At 44.5% G+C, this 20,960-nt stretch overlaps 1 protein-coding gene across 6 annotated transcripts in view; it reads right to left on the bottom strand.

Annotated features, from left to right (window-relative positions):
- Positions 1 to 14,106: 14,106 nt before the first annotated feature.
- Positions 14,107 to 20,960, bottom strand: part of Galnt15 (polypeptide N-acetylgalactosaminyltransferase 15) — a 31,746-nt gene continuing 24,892 nt past the window's right edge. For 3 of the 6 annotated variants that reach the window (XM_040747757.1, XM_040747756.1, XM_005077711.4), the window contains 4 exons: positions 19,610 to 19,741; positions 18,842 to 18,946; positions 15,949 to 16,092; positions 14,107 to 14,718 (listed from right to left, as the gene is read on the bottom strand). In XM_040747757.1, coding sequence (XP_040603691.1) covers positions 14,572 to 14,718; positions 15,949 to 16,092; positions 18,842 to 18,946; positions 19,610 to 19,741 — 528 coding nt within the window. In that variant the 3' untranslated portion in view covers positions 14,107 to 14,571. Of the gene's footprint in view, positions 14,719 to 15,948; positions 16,093 to 18,841; positions 18,947 to 19,609; positions 19,742 to 20,960 lie in introns of those variants that run through there. The other 3 variants (XM_040747758.1, XM_040747760.1, XM_040747759.1) reach the window with 3 other exon arrangements.

The following is a 20,960-nucleotide window of genomic DNA, read 5'->3' as shown; positions in this document are numbered from 1 at the left end:
GTAACCCAGATGAGCTGAGTAGTTTTCCGTGGCCGAACTGGAAGCCGGAAAGCTGGAAAAAGAGAGCAAGACTTCTGTTGTTCAGTCTTTTATACCTTCCTTCGTAACGCCCCTAGCCATGCCCAAAAGTGGGCCTGGCTAGTGATGTAGTTCACCACCTACGTCCATATACGTCTTTAGTCATGCCTAAAGTGGGTGTGGTTAAGGGTGTGGTAAACCTCCCTTTTATTACCTCATCTGTATGCGCCTCTAATAAGTCACATGGCTAATGGCGGAGTTCTGTTTTCCTCCTACAATTCCCCTTTTAGTCTAAAAAGCATATTTAAACTTAAAACAACTAACTTGTGTCAATGAACAAAATGTATCAAACATGTATATCATCTAAACCTAAACTTATCTGAAAGAAACACTCAAGTCTGAACACCTCTTTCCAATCCCAACTCTAAAATAATTGAAAACTAACACTAACAGGTGTAAACTATCCTATAATATCAATAGTAGGGAGAGGGGGAGTGGAATTCTCAAAACTACTTCCTGCTGAGATGGAACAATGACAATCTCATGGGGGACCTGTGAGAAGAAAAATGTTAGTGTAACAAAATCTTCAGTAGATCAGACAGTCTCTGTTTGGCAGGAGATGCTTGATTGAAGTTCCTGACTGGGGTTCTAGTGTTGATTGAAGCTCTCATCTGAAGCTCTGGCCAGATTGTAGAAGGTGTGCTGTTTCAGTTCCTTGGTCTGGAGTTGTATCGAGTGATGTAGTTTCAAGCCAGTTTCAGGATAGTGCTTGTCAGGTGGAATCAATGATGTGGGGCAGTTCAGATATGCCTCCAGTCCAATCAGGTGGAGTCAAGGAAGTGGATCCTCATTCTCTTTCTGAAGCAGTTGAAGATTGCTGTCAGGAAATCCCTTGTTCTCTGGAAAACTCAAACATTAATGTTAACAAAGAAATATTTTAACTTTTATATGTATGCATACTGGAAGAGGTGACAATAGGAAAGATGGTAAACATGAAGGAAATTAGACTTTTCAGAAAAAGAAATCCACAGATAACAGTCCCTAATTTTATTTTCTTGTGTCTTATATCAATGGCTCTTTGATATAATATAGAAATTCTGAATTTTATTTAAATAATATGCTTGAATTTAGAGTAGGAGAGCCAATCCAACTCCAAAGCCAGCTTCAGTTAAATGAATGGGGACTGAAGTATATGAAGAAACAAAGATAAAAAGGTACTATAAAAAACAATATATAGCCGGGCGGTGGTGGCGCATGCCTTTAATCCTAGCACTCGGGAGGCAGAGGCAGGCGGATCTCTGTGAGTTCAAGGCCGGGCTGGACCGATAGCCTCCAAAACAATACGGAGAAACCCTGTCTCGTAAAAACCAAAAAAAAAAACAAAAAAACAAAAAACAAAAAACAAAACAAAACAAAAAAAAAACAATATATAGAGAGATTTAGACTTTGATACCACACAGTGAATTACTGTTTGTTTGATGGTCCTCCGGGTAGCTATTCATTCTTCTTCAGGAATCTATATATCCAGTATTCTTTGCTAAGTTTACCTGTGAAGACAAAAAAACAAAACACTTCTCTTTCCTTTTAGGAGGTCACTCCTAATGGTAGAATATGATTTTGTAGATGAGCTGTTATCTTCCTCCTCCTGAGATGTCTTCTGTTCTGATCGAATCTTAATTAATTTTTATGGAACCCAAAGTTTTTCTTCTCCTGTGGAAACAAAAGCAAAACCCCTTCCCCAATGTATCACATATCCTGGTTTCCAGACTGAGGTCATAACATCCTTAAAATACACTGGTTGGTTCAGTTCAGAAGTCTTCTCTGTAGTCCAGTGTCTTTCTGCCGCAGTTTGTCCTTTTTCATCAGCATTAAGAAAATTCAACGTTAGTAAAGCATTATGTAACCTGTGTTTGGGGGTCTTTGTTGCCCCTGGCTGTTTATGAAGCATCTCTTTTAAGGTTCAGTTAGATCTTTCAATCACTGCTTGTTCTGTGGGATTGTAAGGTATACCAGTTACATGTTTTATATTATAATATTTGAAAAATTGTTCCAATTTACTGGAGACAAATGCTGGAGCATTGTCAGCTTTTATTGTTTTAGGTATACCCATGACAGCCATCACCTCTAAGAGGTGTGTAATAACAGAATCAGCTTTTTCGGAGCTGAGGGCAGTAGCCCATTGGAAGCCTGAGAACGTGTCTATAGTATGGTGTACATATTTCAAACTGCCAAATTCTGGGAAGTAAAATAGATCCATTTGCAAAAGTTCATTTCTGTGAATACCTTTAGGATTACAACCTGCTGGTAACAGAGTTTGATTGTAGAATGAGCAAGTGGGGCAATTTCTTACTATTTCTTTGGCTTGTTGCCAGGTGATAGAAAAATCCTTCTTTAAACCTTTGCTGTTAACATGGTGTTTCTTATGAAATTTTGAAGTTTCCAAAACATTACCTATCAATAAATGATCAATTTCATCATTGCCTTGTGCCAGAGGACCTGGCAGACCTGTATGGGATCTGATGTGTGTTATGTATATAGGATGAGTCCTGTTTCTGATGGTTTCCTGTAATTGTAAAAACAATGAGGTTAATTCTGTGCCATCAGGAACAAATTCTGCAATCTCAATGTGCAAGACAACTCTCTCTGCATACTGAGAATCCGTGACTATATAGAGAGGCTCTGTAAAGTTTTTAAGTACCATGAGAATGGCATATAACTCTGCCTTTTATACAGAGTTGTAAGGGCTTTGAACTACTTTACTTATATTTCCTGATTTATACCCTGCCTTACCTGATTTGTTTGCATCTGTGTAGAAGGTAAGAACTCCAGAAATAGGTGTGTGTGTCATGATACATGGAAGAATCCAAATTGTTTTCTTTATGAATTTGATTCTCTCTGTTTTGGGATAGTTGTTACTAATAGTTCCCAAAAAGTCACTGCAAGCTATTTGCCAATACTCATTATCCTTCCATAAGGAGGAAATTTCCTCATTAGTTAAAGGTACAATAATTTCAGCTGGATCTTTCCCAGTCAGTTGACGAAGCCTTAACTTACCTTTTAATATCAAATCGGAGATTTTTTCTATATATGTTTTTAATTTTTTGTTCTGTTTATGTGGTAGAAATACCCATTCTAGTATGATGTCTTCCCTCTGCATTAATATTCCTGAGGTGTATTCTCTAGATCGTAAAATGACCAGAATACAGTCCAGTTTTGGATCCACACAGTCCACATGTGCTTCTAATATTCTCTTTTCTACCCATTCTAATTCTTTTTCAGCCTCAGCTGATAGTACTCGTGGGCTGTTTAGGTCTTTATCTCCTTTTAAAGCCATTTTCAGGTGTTTTAAATCATGCTCTTCTACACCGATAATTGTCTGTAATTGAGAGATTTCTCCTAATAGTTTTTGAAGATCATTAAGAGTCTGGTAACGATCTCTTCTGATCTGTACTTTCTGCGGTCTAATTTTTTGAGCATCTATTTTATAACCTAAATAGTTAATAGAATCTCCTCTTTGTATTTTTTTCTGGGGCAATTTGTAATCCCCAGCAAGGAAAAGTTTCTTTTACTGCTTCAAACATCTTTTAAAGTATCCTTATTTGAATCAGACAGTAATATGTCATCCATATAATGATATATTAACGAATGTGGAAATTTTTTATGAATTATTTCTAGAGGTTTATGCACAAAATATTGACACAAAGTTGGGCTATTTAACATACCTTGAGGCAGTACTTTCCATTGGAATCTCTGTACCGGTTGGGAATTATTATAGGTAGGTACTGTGAAGGCAAACTTTTCTCTGTTGTTTTCTTGTAACGGTATGGTGAAGAACCTTTTAAGTCTATACAACTATAATTGTCCAATCCTTAGGTATTACAGAAGGTAGTGGCATCCCAGGTTGTAGAGATCCCATAGGCTGAATTACCTTGTCGATGGCTCTAAGATCAGTAGCCATTCTCCACTTACCAGACTTCTTGACAGCAAAAACAGGTGAATTCCATGCACTAGTTGATTCAATATGTCCAGCATCTAGCTGTTCCTGAACTAACTTCTCCAAAGCCTCTAACTTCTCAGATGTCATAGGCCATTGACCTACCCAGACAGATTCATCCGTTAGCCATTTTAAGGACAGAGCTTTCGGTTGCTCTGTAGGTTTGACATTAACATCCTGTTTTTGTACAGCCTGTATGTTTGGCATCTGCTTTCTGTAATAACTTACAACATTTCTTCTACCATCTATAGTTTGTCTATGATTCATCTATGATACAGGAGGAATGTTAATTTGGGTATTCCGTTGCTGTAATAAATCACGACCCCAAAGATTCATAGCAATAGCTGTGACATATGGCCTCAAACTTCCTCTCTGCCATTCTGGTCCAATACATTCTATCCATCTGACACTTTGTTTCACATGAGATAAGGTCCTGATTCCTAGAAATTGAACACTTGCATCTTTAGAGGGCCAACCTACCAGCCAGTTTTTCTGAGTTATTATTGTTACATCTTCCAGTGTCTAAGACCCCAAAAATAATTTATTACTCATTTTTACAGCTAATTTGGGTCTACGATCTTGTACAGAAGTTTGCCAGAATATGTTTTTTGTTTCCTTCAGTATCAACTAGCTCCTCCTCAATAACTAATCTGTTATCCACAGTGCCAGATGTCTCTGTCAATCCTAGTGTTTGCATATTATCCTTCTGTGGTCTTTGATGGAGTTGAAGACAGATAGTTATAATTGTAGTTTTCCTTAGTTATGATGAAAAGATAAGCTACATATAGAACTTTGGACTCACAAGGATGGGACAGATGATACTTTTTAAAATCTTGCTAAATGTTGATAGACAAAATATTGTAACTGTGTTCTTACTTGATAACTGTTCTGTTATATATAATTTGACTATGTTAAATTTAAGACCTTTCTTTTTGTTTAGACAGAAAAGAGGGGATGATGGGGGAAGTCCTGTGTATATGTCAATAAAGCACTGTTGGCCAATAGGGAAGTAAGATAGGTAGGACTAGGAGTCCAGGAGGATTCTGGGTAGGAGAAACACAGGAAGTCAAGATGTAGCTGCCATGCCCAGGAAATTTTCTTTGGTAAGAGAAATACTTACATTAACAATTATGGGGTAAATACTTAAGTCAGAGTAGCCAGTAAGAAACAAGCAAGGCCAACAGCTTCATAATTAATATAGCCTCCTGTGTATTTATTTGGGACTGATGCGGCTCTGGAACCAGGCTGGTGGGAAGGCTTCCCTTTACAGACACTATATTAACTGACTCAGAAATGATGCTGTTTTACTTTTACTGACTTATTACATGTTCACTCTCACCTCAATGCAAAATCCACTTTTGTGAGATGGATAAAGGCACCCCTGTGTCAGGAGGCAGTATGATATTGTTTTGCCATGCTAATGATTTTTTATGCTTTTGTAACAAATCCTAGGAATGGTTGCTGGAATATAAATAGAGATGTCAAATATGGCTTCTGTGATAGTAAAGGTACTAATACTACAGCAAATATGTTAGCACATATTAATCAAGAGACAGATGAAGTGATCAGTACCCAAGCAAGGGACCAGTACTGTATACAGTGCACCACTTATTAAATCTGAGTACTACCCACAGCCGTGAACAATGCACTAGACCTTACTTTGGGGGGGGGGTCTGTAGCAAAGGACTTTGCAGAGCTCTCACTGAGGCTAAGTAGTTTCATGAAATACCAGGTGCTCATTCTGTCATTGAGAAGCCTTCAAGAAAAAATTTCCTGGCCGTGGAGCTCTATGTTTTTCTCTCTGGACCTGAGGAAACAGTAGCTGACATTCTGCTCTGCAGGGGACTGACTCCTTGTGTACTTCGCCTCACTCTGCCCTGTGGAGTAATATCCCTGCTCCTCTGACCAACAGTATCATCTTTTTTTATGCACATGGGCCAGCGTCACCTCAACACACAACTCAGGAAGACTCTGAGCACCCTGCATGTCCACTTGTGCTGATACACAACCAGAAGCAGATATTTTTCATCTGATATCGTTTCTTCCACAATTCTGAGAGAACAGGTAAGATGATTTTTACCCCAGAAGGCTGTGGAGTATCTCTAGTTATTCTACCCTCGTGTTTATAGCTGACTGAATCGCCAAGGCCTTACAAAGAATGGCTAAAAAAGCAAGCAAGAGAAATATGAATCAGAGATATTTGGGCTTGAATTCATGACACCAAAGGTCAAAAATGTCTATTGAAGAATTGCTAGGTCATATGTGATTTCTCTTTCTTATTATTTGTAGACATCAAAAAAGCACACAGATCACTTCCCTTTTGAGAATATCAGCCTGCTGAACACCAGACACTGCCCAGTTAACAAATCCCAGGAATTCATGAGTACAAGTATCATTGTTCTTAAAGAACCATGCAAGGATGCATCTACCTGGTAACCCTGGAAGTGTTGGTGATCTCTTTGATTAGAGGAAAGGTGCTCAGAAGGGGCTGTCACATGTCCTAAGAGGAAAAGGACCTCATAAAGGGACTTTCCCTTCAAATCTCTTCTATTTATTTTTGAAGGAGGAAGTTTATGAAAGATCTAAGGAAGCATAGAAGTTAGAGGGGAGCCAGGAACTCCTCCCAGGGATGTGTGGTCATCAGCCCTAGGGTTAATCTCTAACCTAAGGTAACTAGTGGACACATTGCCACTCATTATTTACACCCCCATCCCTGGCAGCTAAGGTGCTTCTATGTTCTGACCTGTAAGGACCTTCTCCTGAACTCCCAGGAAGGACACAGAGTAAGGTGGAGATTCATCCCCAGGGCTGTGATTTCAGATCCTTTTCTCCGTATCTCGACATTCTAATGGTCAGGGAAGCCATAGACAATACACTGCAATGACGCACGACTGTTTTGTTTAGTGTATTAGAAGAAATTGGGGTAGCACTTGATATGGTGAGATACTGTCTGGAGCCATTTGTGGGCAGGGCTACTTGGTGGATGAGTCAGTGGGTGTCTTTGTGCCTATGTGATGCTGTGTGAGAAAAACCCCACAGGAATTCTGTTAAGAGCGGAGGAGGACTTCCTCTCCCGGGACTGATGGGCTGCAGCTGAGCATCTCTGAGTTACTTTTACATCTCACTGACTTGGGCCAATCCCAGTGTCACAGAGTGGCTTCTTAGCATCTTTGCTGCCTTGAGTTCCAGGCCCAGCAACTTAGCAAGGGAAGAATTGATTTTACTCCACAGGTTCAGGTGACAGTCTGCTTTTGGGAAGTCGAGGCAGGCCCAGCAACTTCGCAGGGGAAGAATTGATTTTACTCCACAGGTTCAGGTGATAGTCTGCTTTGGGGAAGTCGAGGCAGGCACTCAGTCAGCTAGTCACATAATATCCACAGTGAAGAGCAGAGAGAGATGAACACACCCGTGCTGCCTGCTTGCCTGTGTTTATGCTCTAGCTTCCTAAACTGTTACACACTTCAGATCCCAGACAATACAATGCTACTGTCTACTTTCAGAATGAGTCTTCCCATCTCAAATAACAGTCTGTAAGACCTCCCGCCGAAATGCTCAAAGTCAACCTGATCTAGATAATTCTTCATTGAGAGTCGATCTTCCCAGGTGACTCAGGTCTGGCTTTAGTCTGATAATAAAAACTAACAAGCACCCTGCCGCAGCATCCTTGCCAGGCTCTGAGCAGATTTGTGTCTTGCATCTAGGGCTGAATGCTCCTAAATGTGAAAGGACTTGCAAACAACTTTTCTGAATGCTCTAGGCCCCTAAGAAAACTCACATTATGTATTGTGATGCCAGCTCCATGACAACATTTACTACTCAGCAAGAGCTGGCCACTTTAAACTTCACCACCCAGTGGCCCTCACCCCAGTAGACACATGCTGACCAAACAGAGTTTGGCTATAGTCTGAGCCCTTCTGACCTTGGCACTCACTCGTTCCTAGCCTGTGCCAGCCTCCTCTTCTGGCACAAAGAGTGCCCTCCATGCCCATCGTTCTTTTCATGCTAAGCCAAATAGAATCTATTTTCTCTTCAGAGGCAGTAGCTGGAAGCCTGTCCCCAGCACATTTCCCTGTTGCGTCATGTCCTCTGCTGTGGCTTTTCTTCTAGGGCACAGATGGGGCCAGGCTCTGCAGCAGGTGCGCCAAGCTCACAGAGCGTTGGTGAGGCAGACAGCCAGGTGATCATGAAGCGAGTCCACTTTGCAGGGGTAGCCTCAGTGAGCATCACCCTGGGTGTGCCTTGGATCAAAGGTTATGCCTTGCAGGTGAGGGTTCTATCTGCTGTTAAGACAGATAAGAGTAAGTTCTGGTTTGTCCTGTGTTAAAATTTTGCAATAAAGAAATTCCTGATGTAGGTGGGTTGCAGGGGAGAGGGAAGGAGGGAAGGGGAGTAGAGGAAAACTCAATAAAATAATTTAAAATTTAATTAGTTCAATTAAAAAAATAATCAGTTGTTGTTGGTCATGTGTTATGTCCTTGTACATTAAGGTTTCTATTTGTAATTAAGAATTAGTTCCTGTTTATTGGATCTGGAAAACATGGTTTTTCAACCTACACTAATATAGGACCCTGTCCGTGTGATGCATATATCCTGACTTTGTTCCTCCTTTCACTGTATTTTTCTAACAATCTATAACAGCTGACTCTCTTGCCCCTGTGAACACCTGATCTCTCCTTTTAAAAGGACCTTAAGTAACCCCAACACTCAGAAGGCAGAAGCAGATCTCTGTGACTTTGAGGCTAGCCTGGTCTACAGAGCAAGTTCCAGGACTACCTGGACACCCCTTCTGGTTATTTCTGGTTAGCTGGGAGTTAGACAGTGTCCACCTCTGATCTGCATTGAAATCCTGAGAACACTCTGGTGAAGATTAAGAACCTAAAAACTTGGAGAAGCAAGATCTGAACATCCCAACACATATAAAGGAGAAGAGAATGACCTTAAAAACAGCTATATGAAGATGATAGAGGCCCTCAAAGAGGAAGTGAGAAAATCCCTTAAAGAAATGTAAGAAAAACCAAACAAAAATTCAAGAAATGGAAGAAAATACAAACCAAAAATACAAGAAATAAACAAATCTCTTAAAGAAATCAAGGAAATCCAAGAAATAACAATCAAACAGGCGAGGGAAACAATTCAAACAGTTTAAGACTTGAAAACTGAAATAGAGACAATAAAGAAAACAGACTGAGGGAATGCTGAAAATAGAAAAGATGGGTAAATGATCAGGAACTACAGATGCAAGCATAACCAACAGAATACAAGAGATAGAAGAATCTCCAGTGTTGAAGATACACTAGGAGAAATATATTCATTGATCAAAGAAAATCTTAAGTCCAACAAATCCTTAACACAAAATATCCAGGAAATATGGGACACCATGAAAAAGCCAAACCTAAGAATAATAGGTATAGAAGAAGGTGAAGAAACCCAGCTCTATGGTGCAGAAAACATATTCAACAAAATCATAGAAGAAAACTTTCCCAACCTAAAGAAGGACTTGCCAATCAAAGCTTACAGAACACCCTCAAAACAAACACCAACATGGGTGGTGAGTGGAAGGTAAATGCTCTAACCACTGAGCCACTTGCCGCCGCCCCTTCACTATTTTATAAGCCCCAGATGCTTGCTTTCTGAGTATCTTTGTCTATAATTCCAGCACTTGGGAAAGATTACAGCAAGTTCAAAACCAGCCTAAGCTACCACTGAATTTCAGGCTAACCAAAGCTACAAAGGGAGACAAAAAACCCACAAACAAACAAAGACAAAAAGAAGCCTAAATCACAGGTGTCCGTGAACCATTGCACCAGGTATATACTTATCTTTAGATTGAGTGTGGCTAGGCACAGGTGTTTCTGAAGCCCCAGCTGGCCATTCTGTCACTTGCATCCAAACTCATCCAAATGGAGGTAAACTTTGGCAGTCCCTAAAACAACATAGGTCTTATTTTTGCCCATTTCTGTTTGGATGGTCACTGTTCTGCTTTTTTCAGATTCCCTTACATCCACATGCAGAGGAATCGTTTGAGTGTGCAGGGTGTGCATAGTGCCCTGATGGGGAAGTCCTGTGTATATGTCAATAAAGCACTGTTGGCCAATAGGGAAGCAAGATAGGTGGTACTAGGAGTCGAGGAGGACTCTGGGTAGGAGAAACACAGGGAGTCACGATGTAGCCCGCCAGAGAAGTAAGATGTCCAGAACTTTTCTCCAGTAAGAGAAATACTTAGATTAACAATTATGGGATAAATACTTACATCTGAGCTAGCCAGTAAGAAACAAGCAAGGCCAACAGCTTCATAATTAATACAGCATCTTGTGTGTTATTTGAGGACTACAACGTGGCAGAGCCCAGGCGACTTGTGGGAAAAACCAAAGCAGCTGACAAGGAAAAGGCTTCTCTCTACAGTGCCTCTAAGGGTGCCCTCGCCACAGTGAGAACCGGAGTGTCCCTTGGATCTGTTAGTGCGATTCAGTTCACTTGGCTTGGCTAAATGCTGACGGCTACTCTTTATCTGCGTGATGGGGGGGGGGGGGCAAGTATCATGTATCCAAGGAAGGCTTCAACCTCATGAACCCAGGATGACCTAGAACTTCTGATCGCCCCACTTCTATCTTTCAAGGGTTACTCCTGCATCTAAAATTAATGAGAGTCTCTTTTCCCCTCATTATTATTTTGTTGTTATTTGTTCATCTGGTTTCGCTTTTTTATTGCTTATAAGACCCATTTTTGTGTTTTTTGCTTTTCTGCAAAGGTTTTTTTTTTCTAGTATCTTTATTAAAGTATATCACAGCATCGATATGTTTAAAGTATGTAAACCAGTGGTATTCTATCCATACCATTTTCTCCTTCCCTCCTTCCTTCCTTCCTCCTCCTCTCGGTGTTTTCGAGACAATGTCTCACTTCATAGTTCAAGCTGGCTTGGCCTCTCAAACACTGGACTATAATCACGAGCCACCACGCCCAGCTCCATTCATGGTTTCTTTGGTAACACTTCTTGGTCTCATTTTTTAATAGATACAATCCATCTTCTTCTACATCGGGGTTAAATACCCCAGGCCAGGAGACAGGAAACTGCAGGGGTCAGACCGGCCTGTCCAACCAGCTGATTTCGCCAAGTTTTATTAAAACACAGCCCTGGTGACTTGTCTATTTTCATCCATGGCCCTTTCTGCACAGCAGTACACAGCTGAGTTTAATGAGAGACCACAGTTCCACAAGGCAAGCTACTGCTATCTGGCCTGGTACAGAAGAGTTTCCAGCCACACCCACGGGCTAACGTTACAGTATTGATGTACTGAAGTGCTTTATCCCAGTTGGCAGCATTTGGTGGTGCGTGGAAGAAACCTGTATTATTGCTCTCCTGTCCCTCTGTCCCCTCTGGCTTTGTCATTATGTGGGGTGGACGACACGGAGGCAAAGGAGAGACACATGAGGCCCCGTCTGTCTTCACAGTCATGTCACAGCATAAAGAGCAGAGACTGCAGTCAGCAGGGTGCGTGTCTCTCCATACCACCCCTGCAGAGCGGTGCTGGCTTTGGGAGACAATTCACAAAAACACCTCCTTTATGGAAAAGTCTAGAATTAAGACAGACAAGCAAAACTAAACTCGGGAATCAGATTCCTCAACCGCCAGGTTTCTCCTTCTAACTGGACCATTGATAAGAATTCAGACACTTGTTACAATGTAAGGAGGTTGTTTTTCAGAAGCCGGCAGAAGTGTCTGCTCTGTTTAAACTTATGGTCTGTAAGCACCAGCCAGGGAGGGACTGAGTTGACAGCCATTCCTGTAGTAAAATGATGAATCATAGGGATAGTTAAGGAAGCAAGAGATACCATATTCTTGCTTAATTAGAACAATTAAGCAATAGGACATCTGGGTCCTTTTGTTAATCACCACCAAGTGCAACTCACACAACAGAATTTAGTCTTTTATTTAATTATATTAATTTATTCCAACAGCTTCAACTAATCACAGTGACAATAACAGAGTTCATTTCAGAGTACAGATCTTTAGAAATGTTTGCTGCCCTTTACAAGGCTGTCACTTGAAAACTTTAAGCTCCGCCCCTGTATCAACATGCAGGGGTGTTTAATATAGACAGGTCTGGGGTAAGAAGATGGTGGCTAAAATCTCTTCCTTCTACAGGAGATGGGTCTACACAGTGCTATTCAATAACACTGTTTGGTGACAGTAGGAATTTTTTTTTAGGTTAGAAACAAGCTTGTTTCACACGTCAATCCCAGCTCCCTCTCCCTCCCCTCCTCCCCTGCCCTCCTCACCAGGTCCCCCAGTCCCCCACCCAATCTCCATTCCGATCCCCAGGGAGGGTGAGACCCTCCATGGTGGATCTCCAGAGTCTGTCATTTCATCCAGGGTAGGGCCTAGGCCCTCCCCCAAGAGTCCTTGCTGAGAGAGCCTCCCATATTGTGGCATGGGCACTCAAAATCCATTTGCATGCCTGGGATAAATACTACCCAAGGCCTAGATTACCTAGGCCTCCTCACTGACACCCACAGTCAGGGGTTCTGGGTCAGTCCCATGCTTTCTACACAGCCATCAATCTGGGGTCCAAGGGCTCCCCCTTGTTCAGGTTGACTGTTTCTGTGGGTTAAACCAGCCCAGTCTTAACTCCTTTGCCCATCAGTTCTCTCTTTCTGACACTGGATTCCAGGAGTTCAGTGTTTGTCTGTGGGTGTCTGTCTCTGCTTTCATCAGTCACTGGATGAAGGTTCTGTTTCCCAGACTCTCTGGCAGTGGGAATGTAGGCTGGCACTCCCCTTATTCATGTCTAAAAATCCATAAATGAGTGAGTACATACCATTTTTTTCCCGTAACTGGGTTACCTCACTCAGGATGGTTTTGCCTAGTGTCATCCATTTGCCTGCAAATTTCAAAATTCATTTTTTTCTACTATATAGTACTCCATTGTGTAAATGTATCACATTTTTTCTATCCACTCTTCAGTTGAGGGGAATCTAGGTTGCTTCCAGGTTCTGGCTATTACAAATAATGCTGCTATGAACGTAGTGGAACAGACATCCTTGTATGAATGTGCATCCTTTGGGCATATGCCTAAGAGTGGAATTGCTGAGCCTTGTGGTAGACTGATTCCCATTTTCCTGAGGAATATCCATACTGATTTCCAAAGTGGCTGTACAAGTCGGCACTCCCACCAGCAGTGGAGGAGTGTTCCCCTTTCTCCACATCCTCTCCAGCATAAACTGTCATTAGTGTTTTTGATTTTAGCCATTCTGACAAGAGTGAGATGGTATCTCAGAGTTGTTTTGATTTGCGTTTCCCTGATGGCTAGGGATGTTGAGCACTTTCTCAAGTGTCTCTCAGCCATTTTAGACTCCTCTATTGAGAATTCTCTATTTAGTTCTGTACCCCACTTTTTTGATTGGATTCTTTGGTGTTTTGGACACTTGCTTCTTGAGTTCTTTGTAAATTTTGGAGGTCAGCCCTCTGTCCAATGTGGGATTAGTGAATATATTTTCCCATTCTGTGGGATGCCCTTTTGTTTTGATGAATGTGTGCTTTGCCTTACAGAAGCTTCTCAGTTTCAGGAGATCCTATTTATTAATTGTCGATCTTAGTGTCTGTGCTACTGGAGATATGTTCAGGAAGCTGTCTCCTGTACCAATTTGCTCAAGGGTGCCACCCACTTTCTCTTCTAACATGTTCAGTGTGGCTGGATTTATGTTGAGGTCTTTGATCCATTTGGACTTAAGTTTTGTGCATGGTGATAGACATGGATCTATCCACATTCTTCTACATGCCAGCATCCAGTTATGACAGCACCATTTGTTGAAGATGCTTTCTTTTGTTCATTGTATAATTTTAGCTTCTTTGTCAAAGATCAGATGCTCATACATGTATGGGTTAATGTCGGGGTGTTCAATTTGATTCCATTGGTCTACCTGTCTATTTTTGTGCCAATACCAAGCTATTTTCAGGACTACAGCTCTGTAATACAGCTTGAAGTCAGGGATAGTGATGCCTCCAAATGTTGCCTTGTTGAGCAGGGTTGTTTTGGCTATCCTGGGTCTTTTGTTTTTCCACATAAAGTTGATTATTTTTCTTTCAAGGTCTGTGAAGAATTGTGCTGGGATTTTAATGGGAATTGTGTTAAATCTGTATATTGCTTTTGGTAAGATTGCACAGTCAGTGCTCAGCACAAATCTTAAAAGAAATCACTCTAACTTTCACGACTGGCCACGCACACCATCAGAGCAAGGGCTACGTGAGGTCAGAGAACTTATCTACTGCACTTGATGTCTCCTGGGGTTGCTGTCAGACAACGCCTCCGCCTCTTCCCGCAGTCAGGGCTAAAGCCAAAGCTAAGCGCTCAGTGGGGAAAGAAAAGACGCAGCTCCACTTCGCGATGCTCATTTCCGGAGATGAAGACAATGACTCCATTGCTTCTTCCCAAAGAGCAGCCAGCAGTCGTGGGGCGATTTCTTCCCTCCTACAACAGAAGCCCGGGCGCAGGGGACTGGCCCGGGGCACACGGGGCAGTAGTGTGGTGCTCATTGTCCGCCTTACTCTCTGCCACTGTGACTCAGCGTTCATCCACAAGGTGGACCTGGTCAAATCGCCACAGCTGTCTGGTCTTCCCATCACATTGACTCAAGCGCAGATCCGTACTGTCTGCATGGACCCCAGCTTCCATGCATTTCCCAGAAACAATGTGGACGATCATTCCATCCTGAAAAGAGAAGGAAGGGGCCGGTTCCTGACAAAGTCAGCAAAGGAGGACATGTTTAAGATTTTAAGATTTGTGCTGAGCACTGACTGAAATACTAGCAGAGATGGGATGACCTAGCCTGGAAGGAATTGTAGAACTTTTAGTTAATAGAAGATATAATCTCAATAACCCTAAAATTTAGATGTCATTCACGCCTAATGGATCATAAACCCAATTATTTGTATTGCTGTTATGTGCTTATGCCATCTCTTAGGAAGTTCCGGCCGTGGTAACTGGTTATGGTGTGTTCAATCTTTGTGTTGTATTGTCAGAGTCAATGTTATCGCTGCCTTCATGAATTTCTACTTTCAAAAGGGTTTCATTAGTGCTACCCTGGGCTAATCCTGCAATTTGAAACTGTGGCCACTAGGTTGCAGTCTAGAGCAAGACTGAGGCTATCCTGAAGGTCTAATTAGACCAGCCAAGTGAAAGGTATGACTGGACTCCACTGGATTCAATATTGACTGTAGCATTCCCCTTTCAGGAAAAATCTGATTTCTTTACCAAATTAAATAATTTTAGCCATAAGGTTATAAATTACTGGTCATTATTGTGATATTCAAAATTGCAGGCTGTTTTAAATAAACTAGTTGTCTTTAGTATACTGCAGAATATTTCCATCACTGCCAAAAGGCACTGCTACCCATTAGCCGTCATTTGCCCTTCTTCCTTCCTTCCAGCCACTGAAAATCACTCGTCTCCGTTCTAAACATTTCATGTAAATAGAATTGCGCCTGTACACCACTTGCATGCAGTGCCAACAGCGGCCAGAAGAGGGCATCAGATCCTCTTGAACCGGAGTTCCCCCGCATGGGTGCTAGGAATCAAACCTAGGTTCTCTGGAAGAGCGGCCACTGGTATTAACCACCAAGTTATCTCTGCAGCCCCAGTAGCTACATATTTGTATCTCAATATCTACTTCTTTTTAAATTTTGCATACCACTGAGTGGTTGTTTGTGTAACATGCTCCACCATCCTACCTGTGGTCCAAGCTAATGACCCGTCGTGGCTAATGACACCTCCTGTGGCTGGGTGGATTTTACTTTCACCAGAGACCCCAGTGCCAAGCCATTAAGCTCAACGACAGCAGAGGCCCTGTCCTGGAAGGGCCCAGGCTGCCGAGCTAACAAGGTCAACTAGCTGCCTGGAGGTCCCTGCGATCAGTCGGCATTTCCAGGATGGGGGAGTTACCTCCTGGAAGTCCCAGTGCTGTTGGTGGACAGCAGGGCCTTCCTCCCTGCAGTTCTGCAGAATCACCTGCTCGCCCCTGACATCGAAGCACAGCCGCTGCCGGCTGCCAAAGAGGATCTCCTTCCTGCCGGTGTGCTCCAGGTTCTGGGGCAAAGGAGACGGCAGTTAGCGCTGGCAGCCCGAGAGACACCCTCTCCAGAGCCGCGAGGGGAGCACACAGCCGAGCCGTGCTCTGCGGATTCTACAGGGGCAGCAACAAGGCTCTTGCTAGGTTCTGGTGTGCCAGCACCTTGGCTTCCCCATGCTCCTGTTTCTACAACCTGGCCTGTTCGTGCGGTATCCATTCTATTTCCTGTATGCAGACGAGGCTGTTTTAAAAGGCTGCAGGTTCTGGGTGAGCACTGCTGGGGAAGATCTGTCTGAGGCCCGGGCTGATTTCCTTCTAGAGACATCTTCCCCGCCCCTGACTAATTCCCCTGATGTTGGTGGTGGCTGCAGACCATCGTCTCCTCCTTCTTGGTTCCCAGTGCCTCCGGCATGGCTCCCATTATCTCCATCGCGGTTCCCATTTGCCCCAGGGTTTTAGAGCTGGACTGTGTGGACTTAGCCCAGGGATTTTAACTGTGAGTCACTTTGTTTACCAACTGGACAGCGTGTTTTGGCAAAACAGTCTTCTGCTTATTCCCGGCAGATGCAGCCCAAGCTGATTTTTATGTTCACCGTGTGACTCCGAGACGGGACAGGCATCACGGGTATGCAGCCTGTGCAGTAACGCGAGCCCTGAGTTCAGAAAGTCTTGGCGCTCTTGGTTTAATCTCGTCACTCTGTGTGTCGCTGCCACTGTCTCGAAATTCTTACTATAACTGTCGAATTCGAGGCATCAAATCTCCCGCTTGCACTAGGCCCTGCTAGCTTGCAAATTAAATATTTAAATTCCCAAACTGCACAGTTAGTACACATTTGAACCCCGCACATCTCAGAAACCTATGGGCAATCCTCAAGAGGGAGTAAACTTTTTCTTACTCCATCCCACCCGTCGTGGCAGACAGATGACTTCCTTGCCTCCTTGTGGTCACGGGGGAGACATTTTCAGTGCAGCTGTGCAAGGGCGGGCTACCCTGTGACGTCAAAGCTGGATAATATGAAGTCTCATTCCCAGCCTCATCTCTCACAAGCTGAAGCTGGGTCCCCCTCCCTTCTCCCTGCCTGCAGCCACACTCCTGAGCTCCTGAGGTTGGCGGCCACCGATCTCTGTCACCTCTCAAGGGAGCCCAACTCAGGGAAATGGCTCTATTTTCGGTTGCCATTTGGGTTTTAGCTCCTGGGTGTTTATTTTTTCTTTATTTCTTGTAAACTTAATGACTTGCACACGGAGAGGGGCATTTCACATTCTTTTAATTAGGTACATATCTAGTTTTTCCCCCCAGGGGTCAACTTACCGTCTTTCCAATATTGTAGGCTCCAGAAGACCTCACTAATAAAAAAAGTATATGCACAGAACAAATATTCCCTTTGTTTAAAGGGAGCCTATAGCACATGAAAAAACTGTGACTAAGATGATTAAAAAAAACCTGCCAAGGTTGCACACCTAGCCAGTGGGAATTTGATTCAAACCCGGCTCTAGATGGCAGCGAAGCTTAGACAGCTGTCACCCTAACAAGTGACATCTTTGCTTGACTCTCCCTGTGTTCATCTCTTGTGTCCAGAGTTAACGGTTCAAATGTGACTTGCGCCCCATGGGCCCCTGCTTCATCTGTCCCAGCTGGCAGCCCTGCTTTGAGGCCTGTGGGGCCTTAGGGGAGGCAGGGCCTGACTGGAGGAGACTCTCAGGGCTATACGCACCTGGCCTGCTGTCTCTGCTCCTCAGTCTTCACCATGTGAGCAAGTTACCAACTGTCTCATACTTCAGCCACCATAGACCAAGCCACTCCCACTGCCCTGCCCTTCCCGTGGTAAACTGAAACCCTCCTGAGACTGTGAACTTAAAAATCCACCACCAGCAGCAGCAGCAGCAACAGAAAGAAACATTTCCGACCACGTCTCTGTCAGGGATGCTAACATTCACTAATATACCCACTATGAATGCCCACTGGTGTTTCAGGAGTGAATGGTAAAGTACAGAGAGACCAAGTGAATGCTGAGCCAACTCCTTCCTCTTGTACCCTCCAGGCCTGAGCCTGTGCCCAGCACTCTAGGCTTGCACTGCAAGGCCGGGACCAGCTTACCATAGAGATGGCCGAGGCTTGCACTGCAAGGATGGGCCCCAAACTTCTCATGGAGATGTTTCTACCTTCTCCCCAGGCTCTCCAGGTCTCACTCAACTGTTGTTTAGGTCACTTTGAAGAATGACAGCTCAATTCAAAGAACCCCCTCCCATCACAGTCTGACTCAGGTCTGGGACCAGACTATACTAAGTTATTTAAGTTTCGAAAAGAAGTGAACCCATGAGCTCTCAGCCAGGATGGTCAGATTTCTGTTGATCAATTCATCCTATGATGAAAAACAGGACACACTCTAGGGATCAAAGTGACCTTCCTAAGAGCCAAAGGGGAGTGACTCCACCCTTCCCCTGGAGAATCTGGGGTGGGCATCCCTGGGCCGGTGGTTCTCTGACAGTTTCCTCATTGGCCGCATTCAAGGGCTGGCTAAGGAGCCTCTTCATTCCTTCTAACTGGGATGCTCATTCTTTGATGCTGGTCCAGATCTAAGGTGAGGACGATGTGGGTAGACCTGTGACAAGTTATCACACTGGGAAACTATGGCCTGTCAAGGGGCATGGGATCACAGGCAGGAGCTCCTTTGGCGGGAACTGGAGGGCACCCTAGGAAACAGCACCCACTTAGACGTCTTCCGTGGCTGAAATCCATCTCGGGAAGCGTTGTCACCCACCTACCTGTTGCTGTCGGCTGTTACTGCAAGGGGCCAATGTCATGGGGCAGCCCAGGGTGTGCTCTTCTGCCTGGCAGTCTGCACAGAAGCCAAGCCCAGTGTTGTGGAGCTGAAAGTGAACATCCACAAAGACGTGACTCTGACCACAAAGATGTGACTCTGACCACAAAGACCTGACTCTGACCTCCACAAAGACCTGACTCTGACCTCCACAAAGACCTGACTCTGACCTCCACAAAGACCTGACTCTGACCTCCACAAAGACCTGACTCTGACCTCCACAAAGACCTGACTCTGACCTCCACAAAGACCTGACTCTGACCTCCACAAAGACCTGACTCTGACCTCCACAAAGACCTGACTCTGACCTCCACAAAGACCTGACTCTGACCTCCACAAAGACCTGACTCTGAACTCCACAGTGAAGATGCCACGAAGCAGACTCTAACCCTCTGTCCTCTTTAGACCTCATCCCAATGTGTGTGGTTCAGTCACAGCGAGCTGGGTGACGCCCAAGCCACTCATCTTCTTAAGACACAAGCCTCCAGAAGGAGTCAAGCCACACTAGTTTGGGTGAATGGATCTCGCACGGGTTATAGGGTAACATGGTCGCTTTCCTCAGACTGGCAGGGAGGTGGGAGGGGGAGTCCAAAGGCCTCTGAAGGCCTCCTGAGCCTGCAACTGGTCGCCCAATGGAAGGGATGAATGTTCTTGTGTTAGCAAGCAGCCCCGTCTCTCCCTTCTTTCCCACCTCCACCGAGCCATGCCTTGCCTTTCCAGAGAACCTGGGTCTGTGCTCAAACGGATACAGCTCGGGGTAGACATTGGCCAGAAACCAGTGGAACGTCCGACAACCCAGCCTCCTCTGCAGCTCCAGGCGTTCCGCGCAGTCCGGTTTTGCAACCTGCAGTTGGAGGAGGACATGGGGAGTAAGGCCAGGAAAGCTTTTTTCCCTCTCCAAACCCACACAGTCGGGGAAGGACAGAGGTGTTACGTGAAGGGCAGAAGGATGGGGACAGGATTGCAAGCGTCTGGAAGGCTGGGGTGTTGACAGAGGGTTAGCGGGTACAGCGTCTGGAAGGCTGGGGTGTTGACAGAGGGTTAGAGGGTACAGCGTCTGGAAGGCTGGGGTGTTGACAGAGGGTTAGCGGGTACAGCGTCTGGAAGGCTGGGGTGTTGACAGAGGGTTAGCGGGTACAGCGTCTAGAAGGCTGGGGTGTTGAGAGAGGGTTAGAGGGTACAGCGTCTGGAAGCTGGGGTGTTGACAGAGGGTTAGCGGGTACAGCGTCTGGAAGGCTGGGGTGTTGACAGAGGGTTAGCGGGTACAGCGTCTGGAAGGCTGGGGTGTTGACAGAGGGTTAGCGGGTACAGCGTCTGGAAGGCTGGGGTGTTGACAGAGGGTTAGCGGGTACAGCGTCTGGAAGGCTGGGGTGTTGACAGAGGGTTAGCGGGTACAGCGTCTGGAAGGCTTGGGTGTTGAGAGAGGGTTAGAGGGTACAGCGTCTGGTAACTTCTCTAGACAGAAGCATGCGGCCAGGGAGATGGAAAGCAGTGTACCCTCACCTCCAAACCCTCAGCCTGCAAAGACCATGGTGCCTGTGCCTTAAAGTTTTTTCTCTGGAATTCAAAGAAATGATGGACTCTACCTGGGTTGTACCATGAACTGGCCGAGAGGTAGAAGAGACAAAGTCAGCTGGGAAATCGCTGGGGTGGGGCCGAGGAAGGACAAGGTGATTTTTCTTCTTCCCCGAGTCTTGGGTTTCCCCACTGAACCACATATTTAGGCTAAGCTGGCCCCTCCCTTTATGAACAACTGAAGGAGAATGGGCAGCAGTCCTCAACACTAGTTAATGTTTTAGGCTGAGTTGGTAAGATATGAAGAAACCCATGCAGAGGGTTAGTATAAATTTCCTGGGGGAGAGAGGCTCTAAGGAGGGGTTGGAATAACCAAATATGGAGATAGGGGGTGGGAAAGGGGGAAGGAGGGAATAGGAAAGGAAAAATAAAAAGAGGGGGTGACGTCCATGTCAGTGTTCTGCCTTGGTGGTCGCTGCTTTTTTGTAAGACACAGGGGGGCCAACCAGGCTGCAAATACTTCACATCCTGTATTGGGCTAACCTCAT

The sequence above is a fragment of the Mesocricetus auratus genome, unplaced genomic scaffold, assembly GCF_017639785.1.
Source record: "Mesocricetus auratus isolate SY011 unplaced genomic scaffold, BCM_Maur_2.0 Super-Scaffold_100006, whole genome shotgun sequence".
In the NCBI taxonomy this organism is placed as follows: Eukaryota; Metazoa; Chordata; class Mammalia; order Rodentia; family Cricetidae; genus Mesocricetus; species Mesocricetus auratus.
Note: the sequence above shows the minus strand (reverse complement) of the source record. Positions and strands in the feature narration are given on the sequence as shown.